General features: G+C 28.6%; 1 protein-coding gene across 1 annotated transcript; it reads left to right on the top strand.

The window, feature by feature from the left end:
- The first annotated feature begins 8,813 nt into the window (after positions 1-8,813).
- On the top strand, positions 8,814-9,666 carry LOC112799752 (miraculin-like). The gene has a single exon (XM_025841780.3). It carries the CDS (start codon positions 8,855-8,857, stop codon positions 9,485-9,487), a length of 633 nt encoding a protein of 210 aa, XP_025697565.1. The 5' UTR covers positions 8,814-8,854; the 3' UTR covers positions 9,488-9,666.
- Positions 9,667-13,084: the final 3,418 nt, after the last annotated feature.

The following is a 13,084-nucleotide window of genomic DNA, read 5'->3' as shown; positions in this document are numbered from 1 at the left end:
ATAAAAAAATTTATATATATTACTTTTATAAAATTTAAATATCTTAATTTAATAGAAACCTATTTAAATATATAATCTCTAAATAATATAAATAGTGCAACCATCGATCTCATCAGCATTTAATTATGTTCATCAAAGTCAAATTCTAAAGAGCAAAGAAAATATTACTAAGTGAATTGAATTAAAGATCAATTTTGTTCAATTTCTTTTCTTTTTTGTGAAAAAATATGACTTCGCCTTATTTGGAAATTGAAAAAAAGAAAAGGTCAAATGTAAACACATTTAAAAAAAAAAAAGGAAAAGGTTACAGCCAAGTTGTCCACTTGTCCTTCTCTGTACGTTAACCTTGTACTTCAATTTTGTCAACTATATCTATCTAGTTTCCCAATATTTTTTTTTTTGTTTTCCACGGTATCCCCCAACCCGGCAGGTCAAAGACTAATCCGTCGCGATACTGAGCTCCATTTAAGGGTTTGCCGCTGGCCAATGGATTACTGCATGCACAAGGCGGGATTAGTTTCCCAATATTTTATTCATCGGTTAAGTTGCTGATCAAGGCAATTCAAGGCTCAACGATCCAAATATCCAATTACCGAAATAAATAAAAGGCCCGCATCTATACCTAAAATAAAAGTAAATAATAATTTTTTTACTATAAAAATTTAAATGTTAATAAATTGATGATAAAAAATTAAAATTAAAATTAAAATTAAAATTGTATTTATATAAAATATATTTTGTTCGATAAAAATAATTAATTATTAAATTTTTGTTAATAATTTTATAAATATTTTTTTATCTTTTTTTTTATAACTATCACTACTTTTACTACAAAATTCATCGATTATTCTACTAGATTTACTCCTTTATTCCTAAAAAATATTACAACGAACTTCAACTCACCACAACAATAATACTTTATTCTACAATCAAACTCCTTTTTTTTTTTAAATGATGACATCGGAACAACATGATACTATTTTTTTAAAAGATATGAACAAAGACAATAAAAAATCCCAAGACAAAGAAGAGAAAAACATTGATGACAACGATGTTAATCATAGCATTAATTATTGCTGAGTGACACTAAATGACCCTAATTTAAGAAACATAATGACTCTCAATAATTTAGTTGTATAAATCGAATGGCTTCAAGTGATCACATATCAACATCCGTAAACTTTATAAGATCACATTTCCTTTATAAATACTAGTATAACATAACTATCTTAACAATAATATAATTTTCCTTACATGACCATTATTATAAATAACTAGCTACATACAGTTACTTATCAAATATACATATGTTGTAAGCATGTAAATGTGCCTAATTATTTATCTAAATTATACTAAATCATGTTAAACTCAATTATTAATAAATAATAATAATAATAATAATAATAATAATAATAATAACAATAATAGTAATAATTAATTACAATTCTCCACGGATAATAACACTAATAATAATAATAATAATAATAATAATAATAATAATAATAATAATAATAATAATAATTAAATTTTAAATTTATCTATAGATCTCATTCATTTCATTTACAACATATTAATTAATAATAATCAAGAATCTCAACCCAAATCAAATAAAAAACCTAACATTATATACATATTATTAACTATTCGTACGGACTTTAAAAGAATAAACACTAACTAATTAACTCTATTTCAATCTCTATGTCTAACACTTAACAGTAACCATATCATACATATATATGATTAATCTCTACTTAGTACTATAATAATATATATTGCTATTAAAAACAATAAAATTTTATCACTATTATTATTTATTTACTAAATCAAAATATTAAAAAATATAAATTCACATAACTAGGATACCCAAGATAATTAACAATATGAAACTTTAGTTAATTTATATCTTTGATCTTTCTTCGTTTTGGCATTGTTTCCAATTTTTTTTATATTTTCAGTGGTCCAACCATGGAGATGGAATTGGGAGACAGAGAGGAAAAAATATGATGGGATTGGAAACAAAGAGAGAGATGAGAGTGAAAGTGAAAGGAAAAGTAGCTGGAAAATACACTCGCTTTTTTGAAACGGAGCCAACACGGGACTGCGGTGCATGCTCGCCACGTGGAAGCAAGGCGCAAATCGGACCCACCGATTAGCCTACCGTCCGATTACTAAAATCGAATCGTCTAATTTCCGTGTCACAATTCAGTCTGTCCGATTTCAGTTCACTAGCCACTACAGCTCGGTGATACACCCAAAACCTCCATAAATCTGTTATACATGATCCCTACTTCCATATCAAAATTAAAAAACTCGTAATATATATGGCTTAAATATGTTTTTAATTTGGTTATTATAAAATATCTACTTTTAATTTTGACCTTTGTAACCTTTTCATTTAAATTTTGGTGTAATAAAATTTAAAAATGATCTATTTTAATATTTTTTTAATAATTTATTCTGTAATACTTACGTGAAAAAAGCTGAAATATTGATTGATGTGATAAAAATATGTCACACTATTATTTAATTTACTACGTCAGTACGTATTTAATGGAATAAATTAACAGTGTGGAGTAACAAATAATTTTCAAATTGTATTGGACTAAAATTAATTTTTTAAGTCTTAAAATATATATATATATATATATATATATATATATATATATATATATATATATATATATATATATATATATATATATATAAGAATTAAGTCTAACAACATATATGAATATTTTGGACACAACTGCTTCTTGATCTGATAACTAATGGTGTTTCTTTCAGAGTTGATCCTTTGCCCGTTCGGTTGGCTTCTGTGTCCATAAGAAATGAAGAATGGGGCTTTTGCCAATGAAGATGGCACAAATGCCATTAGATAAAAAATATTTGCGTTACTTTTGTACATATCTTTTTATATATTTTTTATAATATAAAAGATAATTTTTTTTATCTTCTTTTATTTTTTATTAATCATTTTTATTATCAAAAATAAAATTATAAAAATATATATACAATAATGATATAGATAGCATTACTCGAGATGGCACTATTAGAGAGGCTGACAAGATTGAGAAGACTATATTTAAATTGAATTATATATATTAAAATTAGTTATCAGGATAAATTATTAGTATAAAATATATATTAAAAATAAATTAAATTATAAATATACTTATATATAAATATATTAATAATTAAATTTAATGATTAATAATTTTAATGTATAAATAAAAATTATTTAAATTTATCTTTTTATTTCATTATTTGTTATGTATTTTATTTGCTTGTCCTCTCTTGATTTTCTTTTCGTGTTGTATATACTAGCGGCTCAATTGGTATTGTCGTGCCTGTTCAGCTGCGTTTCTATTGAGTTAAAAAAATATTTTTATATTTTTATTTTTTTTTTAAAATTATAAATTTAGTATCAATAATTAAAAAATAAATTATAAAAAATAAAATAATTTAAATTATTTAATATATATAAAAAGTATAAAATAAATAAATTTAAATTAAAAAATAAAAAAAGAATTATGTTATTATTACGTATAACAAACTCAAAATAAAGATTTATTAATATTATTTATAAATTAATTATTTATATATTAAATTTATTTTTTTAATTTTATTTAATTTGAAATAAATTTAAAAATTTATATTTATATTCAAAACACTCTTTTAGAAGATACATAATTTTAATAGATAAAATTTATTTTTTTAATTTTATATTAAACATCTTTAATTATCTTAAATTTTATTATTATTTCAAAATTATTAATTTTTATTTTGATTATATCATCTGATCATACTATACACTGTTATTTTCTCTTATTACTTTTTTACATGTATAACTATTATTGTCTCGCCGTCACTATTATGTTGCCTTATTTTATTGTTCTTCCTTGTTTTTTTCTTCTATCAACCCCAACCGCAATCAATTACCACCATATCATTATGTTAATATTTGAGTTGTTAAAGATTTGTTAAAAGAATTATTTCTTGTTTGATTTAGATATCTAGATGTTTAACTATTATATAAATACTTATTTTTCATACTTACTTGTTAAGTCATATTTTATTATTTTAAAAAAAAATTAAGATATCAAACATTCAAAAATTTTGTATAAAATAATAAAATAAAAAATAAAAAATGTATAAGTTATTTAATTTTTTCAATATATAGAATAATTGAATTTAAATTAATTTAGATATAATATTACAATCATTACGTTGTTACTATGTGTAACAATAAAGATATAAATGACATTAGTATAAAAATAACTAAATAAGGATAAAAACTAAAAAAATATATGACTCTAGAGAAGGATAATATTAAATTTTATGTCATTATATATGAGAATAGTGATTTATTTTATTATATTTATTTTTGTACCAAGTAACAAAAAAAATTAAATTTTATATCTATTTTTTATTATTTATGTTACTTATTTATAGTTGTTTAGATTAGACTTTATAATTATTGAGTCATGTTTCATTCCAACCAAAAAAAAAAGAGTTATGAAGTCATTTTTATTTTTTTCTTATAGTATATCTCTTATATCATGATTTTAATAATTAATGTAAAATTTGAAAAATTAAATAAACATATATTTATTTTAATTAAATCTAAGAGTGAATTATATATATGTCTATAATCAAGAAATAGACTTAATTTTTTTATAATAAATAATTTTTCAATAATCTAATTTATAAAAAAGGTCAATTTTTTATTTACCCTAAAAGTTAAATATTATAACTAATGTTAATACTTTTTTATTAATAGAACTAAAATAAAATATAAAAATAAATCTTGAATAAAAAAAAATATAAAATTTTGAATGCCAAAATATGAAATAGTTATAAGATAAAAAAATTACTTAAATATAATTTTGATAAGATACTCCATGAATGAATTTAGATGAATAAATAATATATGTAAAATGAATTCTGATATATTGGTACAAAAATTATTATGCATAAATTTTTTTAAAAAAATATTGTCCTGTTAAACAATTTTACTTTTATTCTTTTAAAAGTATAATCATAATAAAAAAATCAGCATGAATAATTTATGTCCAATAGAAAACTCTTGATAAAGTTATTGTGAAAAATGTGTGCAAATTTTTTTATTCTACATAATTGACGGATATATAATTTTTTTAATAATAAACTTCTCTCATTAAAGGTAATATTAAAACTTAAATTTAGACGTAATTGACATTATATGTTATGTAGGCATCTAGAGTATATATATTAAAAGAGTAGGATAACAATTTGAAGAGAAAAATTATTTTTTGTAAATTTATTTTTAAAAAAAATTATCCTTGTTGAACTATTTTACTTTTATTATTTAAAAATATATCCAAATAAAAAAATTTGCAACAATAATTTACATCAAATACGAAAATTTTAGTGAAATTATTGTAAAAAAATGGGTAAAAAATTTTTTATTTAACGTAATTGACGAAATTTTTTTTAATAATAAACGTTTTTTAGGAGTATCATTGGAATTTAAAAATGAGAAAGATATTATATTAAACTTTTATTTACCGATGGAAAGTAAATTATATTAGATTTTATGATATATTTAAGTAAAATGAGAAGGATATAAAAGAAGATAGATAAATTTTTTTTATTATACAGAACAGTAATCTGAAATGATAGATAATAAAAAAGGTAAGAGATAATGATAGAAATTCCGTAAATATGACTTAATGAGATAAAAGAGAACGTGAATGTATGTATGTGATAAGAGAGAAGATGAGGTAGTGAAAATTTTTTAATGTAGAATAACTTATTTATAGTGGGATAGATTATTAGAAAGGGTAAAATTGAAAAAAAATGGACATCAAAATAGGTTTTACCATTATATATTGTTATAGATAGGGATAAGTATTGTTTTGGTCCTAACGTTGAGGGTCAGAATCGAAATCGTCCCTCTTGTAATTTTGAATTTAAAATCGTCCTTAACGTTTTTTTTCGTATTAAAATCGTCCTTTTAAATAAAATTTTTAATTTAATTCCTAAACTATCCTATTTTAATAAATAAAATAAAATTTTAAAATAAAATAAATATAAAATAAAAAAAAAGAAAGAAAGGGATCAGAGAAGCGGGGTGGGTGGGACTGGGGAGAGAAAGAAAGAAAGGGAGGATGGGGGCGAGAAAGGGGGTGGGGGAGGGTGGAGGGGGGAGAGAAGGGGGACGCCATGCCGCCGCACCGCCGCCCGCCGCCTGCCGCTTCTTCTTCTTCTTCTTCTTTTTCCCGCCACCGCACCACCACACCGCCACCCATTTTTTCTTCTTCTTATCGCTGACCTACCGCCGCATCGCCGTCCGCCGCTTCTTCTTCTTCTTCTGTGAATTTCTGGATTTCTTCTTCTTTTGTTGTGGAATATTATTATTGCTGGTTTGTTGATTTGTTATTTTCTGTTTCTGCTTGTGTTAAATTTGTGCTTGAATTTGTTGATTTTCTATTTCTGCTTCTTTGTGTGGAGGTCGAGGTGGAGGTGGAGGTGGGGGGTGGGGGTGGGGGAAGGGAATACGGGGAGGGGGTAGGGGATGGGTGGGGACGCTGGGTGGGGGAAGGGGGAGGCAGTGAGGGGGAGGGGAGGGGACGCGGGGGTGGGGTGGGGGTGGGGGAAGGGGAGTTGGAGGGGGAGGGGGAAGGGGAAAGGGAGAGGGAGAGGGAGACGGCGGTGGCATTGGTGGTGGTGTTAGTGGTGGTGGAGTGGCAGTGGGTGTTGATGATGATGATGATAGTGATGATGATGTTGATAATGGTGGTGGAGTGGCAGTTGGTGGTGGTGGTGGTGAATAAGATAATTATGTTAGTAGTGGTGAGGGTATTTTTGTCCAAAAAAAATAAAAGGACGATTTTAATACGAAAAAAAAACGTTAAGGACGATTTTAAATCCAAAATTACAAGAAGGACGATTTCGATTTTGACCCTCAATGTTAGGGACCAAAACAATATTTATCCCTTATAGATATATTGTTATAGATTAGTGTCTCAACAACTCTTTTTTATGGGTATGAATATAAAAGTAACGATATACTTTAATATTGTAATTTTTTTAAACTTGTGGAAAAATACATAAATTGGAGGGTCCAATTGTCGTACCTCAAATTTTTTAATTTTTTTTAACACAAATCGAACGTTTCGATTTCTGCATCTCTCACAAATCGGATAATCCAATTTTTGTATCTCTACAAATTAGACCGTCTAATTTTTGTATCTCTAATAAATTGGACGATTCGATTTTTGTACCTCTAATAAATCGGATGATTCGATTTCTACTTCTCTAATTAAACGATTCCACATTTAAAAATAACACTCCAACAATTCACATTTTAAAAAAATACCGTTCTCACTCTAATATCAAAAACAAAAAAATTCGTGTATCAATAGGTATGTTAAAACATGTCTATTGATCCATTTTTTATATATTAAATATATGTTAAAAAATAATAAGTTGTTTATAACTTAGGTAAAAAGTTTTGGATTTATTAAGACATTGAAATAATGAAATAATTTTTTTTAATAAATTATACTTAATAAAAGATATTTAAAAAAAATTAGACGCTAAATTATTCTCATATCCTCTTTAAATAATAGATAAATAGATATTAGACTAGCAGTTATTTTTTTATAGTTAAATAGTAAGTATGAAAATTTAGTTAAATAGTAAGTATGAAAATTTAGTCTTACATTAAAGAAAATTCATCTTATATTGTTTTACTTGTTTTTTTTTAATTTTAATGTAAATTCATCTTATTTTTTTTTTACTCGTTTTTTTTTTTAAATTTTATCTATAATCGAGAACTGCCACGATGACCCAACATTAGTATATTTTGCTTGTCCTTTTCGATGATTAACTAGGATTTAGTGCGCATAAAATCTTTGATAAAGTATATCCGGATAAGAAATTATGAAATCTAATATAACAAAACTCAAATTTAGTTTATTTATTAATAAATGATATTATTATATCATTGATTCAGAAGAATTACTTAGTTACGAACTCATGAATATGAGAAACAAAAGGCAAATGTATGCAGAAAGAGCTTTGTGGTTGTGACTTGTGAGACCGGGCGCGCGGAATAAGAAGATAGAGATAATAATGCTGATCATGACATTTTAAAATTAATATCAAGTGTAATATATATTGAAGAGATTTCTTTATTACTAATTAACCTATTATTCCCTACATAGCATTACTATATAGTAGTCCATTAGTAACTCAATTATTTGCAACAAAAGAAGAAAACAACATACATAGTAGTCACATAGTAATTAAGCCCCAGCAAATAAACGATTAGATGCATGAACCAATGAATTATTCTATCAAAAACTGGTTCCTATTGTTCAAATACCAAAGCCCGTTTCAGCTTAAGGATCCCCATATCTAGTATCTATTATATTATGCAACTAAAAATATATAATAGAACTTAGAGAGATTTACATACATAGAGCTTCTGAGTTTTGACCCCCCAAAAACGGAAATATATATATATATATATATATATATATATATATATATATATATATATATATATATATATATATATATATATATATATATATATAGCTACTTGATTTGATAACAAAGTACAAGAACATCAAGAGTTGAATATATGGAAGAACATGATAAATTACAAGCAATAATAACCTCAAATTAAAAGGCCAATAGTATTGTTTCAAACCATTGACCTAAATCATTGTTCATACATAATAAGTTGTATGAAAACCCCACAGATTAGAACCGTATTAGCATCTATAAATGGATCATCATCTTCAACTCCAACCATCTCACAACACAAATTAGATTACTAATAATTCCTAAATAATCAACAACAATGAAGATCACACTATTTGCACTAGCCCTTCTCATAGCCTTGAGCTCACAACCACCACTTCTTGGAGCATCTAATAATGCTTCACCTCCAGAAGTTCTTGACACTTCAGCCAAAATCCTAAGAGCTGATTCAAATTACTATATTGTCCCTTATTGGCCACAACCCACAAAATGTTTAACTAGTGGAGGCCTAGGTCTCACCAGCATTGGCCAAACATGCCCTCTTGATGTTATTCTTGTGAATGATAGATATCATGGTCGTTTACCACTATCATTCACACCAATTAACCCTAAAAAAGGCGTTATTCGAGTCGACACTGATCTCAACATCAAATTCGCCGCTAGAACAAGTTGTCCACACCATTCTACGATGTGGACACTTGAATTTGTTGGCTCTAAGGCGCCACAATGGTTCGTCACAACCGGTGGCGCTGTTGGGAACCCGGATTGGAAAACCATGTACAATTGGTTTAAGATTGAGGAGTATGATGGGGCTTATAAGTTGGTGCATTGTCCAAGTTTCTTGCCTCACAAGCATCTATGCCAGAATGTTGGTGTGGTTGTTGATCGCAATGGGAATAAGCGTTTGGCTCTCACTCATGTTCCACTCAAAGTCCAATTCCAAAAAGCATGAACAAATTAAAAGTCCTACTTATATATATAAATAAGAATAATAAGTGAATGTAATTTCTTTATATACTGTAATGATGTTTGTTCAATAATAATGTTTATATATATATATGAGGACCCTCATGTAGGGTTCCTTGTAATAATAACTTTATGAATTAATAAATAAATAATACAAATCTGTTTCCCGTAATGTTACATAGTTTTCGGCTATTTTTAAATTTTTATATACGAATTATTAGATGTGTTGGTGATTATGTTCAGTATCATTATTATTAATTATTACTACTAGAATTATAAGCCAGTACTATGTACTGTATATGCATTTTTAGTAAATGAATCATCATTTACTAGATTAGCCAAATAAATTGTTCCTTTTTTTCTTTTTAAAAAAATTATTAAGAGACCGTAATTAATTAAACAGTGTAGCATGCCCAAAAATTTAGTTAGAGAGACTGGGCTTCAATTTTTAGACTTAGCTTGATCTTATATTCTTACCCTTTAGTTTGGTTGGCAGCAAAGGCCTAACACACTGACATTTTTATACGTCTCTTTCAAGCTACACCCGAATTCAAATTTCAGCTGATCAATTTACTTGTCTATTAAATGAAATTTAGATTTATAATAAATTAATCTTTAATTTATTGAATTAAGGAATATTGAAGACAATGCAACCAAAAATAGAATCTAACATAATTTAAATTTTGTTTATCGATATTACTATATTACCCTAAAAAATTTGTAGTGTGACTAACAAATTGTAACGTGTTCTTTTAATAAAATAGTTTATTTTTAAATTAATTTTTAACATTTAAATTAAAAACTTGTGAACAAATTTTAAAAATTTTAATTAATTAGAATTAGCTATTATTTCTATAAATGAATGTTTAGAATAACGGTGAGATACTTTGATATGTATAAATAATAGTTTAATCTTTTAATTAGATCAAAGTAGCCATATTCTTGTATAAAAAAAGTTACCTAACAAATCCATCCCTTGTTTTAAAAAATAAACAATACGGTTCTCAAGCATCTTCTTAATTAGTTGAAATAATACAACACCTTCATGTTGACTTTACCTACAAAACAATGGGAGGGTGAGTTAATTAGACAAAGAAAGCCATCATCAGTCAACCATTATTTCAGTTGATGCCTTCAAAAACAACCGATTCTGACCATAGTAATTAAACATTTATAACATCCTAATTTTAGTTTCTTAGTCAATAAAAGTGTGTACTTTGATCACGGTGGGTAATGAGGTACAAGGTATTATATATACTTTAGCATATATAAATTAAATCAACTTCATATATAGGTTTGTGAAATTGTGAATTTGTGATTAGTGTTCAATGAAGATCACATTACAAGCACTTCTCTCACTCTTTGCCTTATGCACAAGACAAATATTTTTTGGAGGATATGATGATGATTCACCTAACCAAGTTCTTGACACATTAGGGAACAAGCTCAGAGAAGGTGAAAATTACTACATTATCCCTGTCCAAGCTACTAATAATAAATTTTCAATTGGCACCATGATTTTAAATTGCACTTTCAATGCGGATGCGGTGTGCCCTACTCTTTTTTTTGGGGTTGTGGATGGAATAATGAACCATGGGCAACCATTTTCTTTTTCATCCATTAAACCAAACAAGAGAGGTTTTGTTCATGTGTCAAGGGATCTCAACATTAAGTTTTCTTCATCATGGGTCCAAACAAGTTATTGTTGTAATAAGAGATATTCAAGGGTGTGGGAGATTGGAATGTTTGATAGGTCAACGAGGAAGTGGTTTGTGACTAGTGGGGGTAGTGTTGGAAACCCTAGTTGGAGAAGCATAAAAAAGTGGTTCAAGATAGAGAAGTATGAAAAAGATTATAAAATAGTTTATTGCCCAAGTTTTTGTGAGTATTGCAAGGTTCAATGTAGGGATATTGGAGTATATGAGGATCAAAATGGGAACAAGCGTCTAGCCCTCGTTGATGTACCTTACAAAGTTCAATTCCAAAAGGCTTAAAAAATAGATAGCTTAATGGCTAATTTAATAAGCTATTTTTTACTTAGTTTTGATTTTCGTAGCACTCACACAGATCCTTAATTCACTCTTTACTCGCTTTAAATCTAATTTTAGCTATTTTTATTTTAGTATATGTTGATAATACACTCGTTACTAGTGACAATAATAATGATATTTCACACTAATCTCTCAATTTCACTCTCTTATTGCTTTAAAGGATTTGGACAGTGTCAACTATTTCCTTGGTTTAGAAATCAATCGTCTTTCTAATCATGAATTATTGCGTATTATTCAACCTAAATACTTTCGAGATTTGTTGGAAAGGGCTGGTATGCTGCAATCAAAGCCGGTTCCTTTTGTTGGAAAGATTTCGAGACAAATTCAAGATCACAGCAACTTCGATCATCATAAGTATTTTTTTTCCTTTTTTTTTTGTGTTGGGACTAGTGTTAATCATAGAAGAGAATTAACCAATTCTGTTACTTAAGGACCAAGTCAGGCACATGCACGTAGTGGAGTGTATACGTTTTATATATAAGGGTAGAATTTAGTATAGTTATGTTTACGATGATTATGATGGTTATTATACAATTATACTTTTTTAGATTTTAGTCATAGTTTTTTTATAATATTTTTTAAAATACCATAACCACCATAATATAATGTTCGGTTGTCGGTTCCCGGACAGATCGGGTGAGCTGGTGAAGGGGTGAGGACGCCTTGGTTTTGGTCGCACAGGTTGCGGGTTGGCCGAGTAGTCGAGCACTTGTCCTAGAGAGAGGATAAGGGGGGGTGCCACCTGCAAAGACACTCCGACGCTCAAGTCAGCGATGTGCAGGCGGGCAGAATAATGAGGTGAAAGGATATGACGTACCTCGGGGGAAGAGCCAATCTTCCCCTTATATACATGTCAGTAGTGGGCCCCCTCAGGGGGTCAGGCCCATATCCCCAAGGACGCTGTCCTATAGCTACGTGTGAGCCGTACGGGACGCGTGTCCGGGTCGGTTGAAGACCGCGTGACCGGGCCGGGTGGAGCTCGGGTCGGGTTGACCCGCGGGGATCTCGGGCCAGGCCGTAACAGTGCCCCCACGCGCCAGTGGTAGTCGTGGGAGCTATCAATGGCGTGTCGTCTCGTATCTCGTCTGTTCTTGTCAGGTCGGCCGCTCGTGATAAGGATATGCCCTCATCGCGCGTGTCTTTTGATTGCACAAGCAACCGTTTCGTCGCATCGTTCCCAGTGCCGAACATTAAGTGCTCATAATGGGGTAAAAAACCCTTGTTGAAAAGACCATTCTGCCCTCAGACGTTTCGCGCTTCCTGGGGTAGTTTTTAAACGGGCCAGTTTGAGCGCTCCTTTCTTTCTTTGCATCTTCCTTTTTCTGCCATCTTCTTGCTCCCAAATTTCATCATCTCTTTGCGGTGCCGTTTGTGCGCCTCTCCCTTCGTATCTTTCCTTAACGCTGCTCCGTCATTCTTTCACTAATTCAGGTAACTTTCGAATCACACTCTCTTTTATGCATTATTTTTGCTGTTGTTGTGTAGCTTTTCTTTTGCGACTAGATGTGTTAGGGGGGAAGTACCATTCCAGG

This window comes from Arachis hypogaea, chromosome 5 (assembly GCF_003086295.3).
Source record: "Arachis hypogaea cultivar Tifrunner chromosome 5, arahy.Tifrunner.gnm2.J5K5, whole genome shotgun sequence".
Classification (NCBI taxonomy): Eukaryota; Viridiplantae; Streptophyta; class Magnoliopsida; order Fabales; family Fabaceae; genus Arachis; species Arachis hypogaea.
The sequence above is the reverse complement of the archived record's forward strand: the minus strand, read 5'-3'. Positions and strand labels throughout refer to the sequence as shown.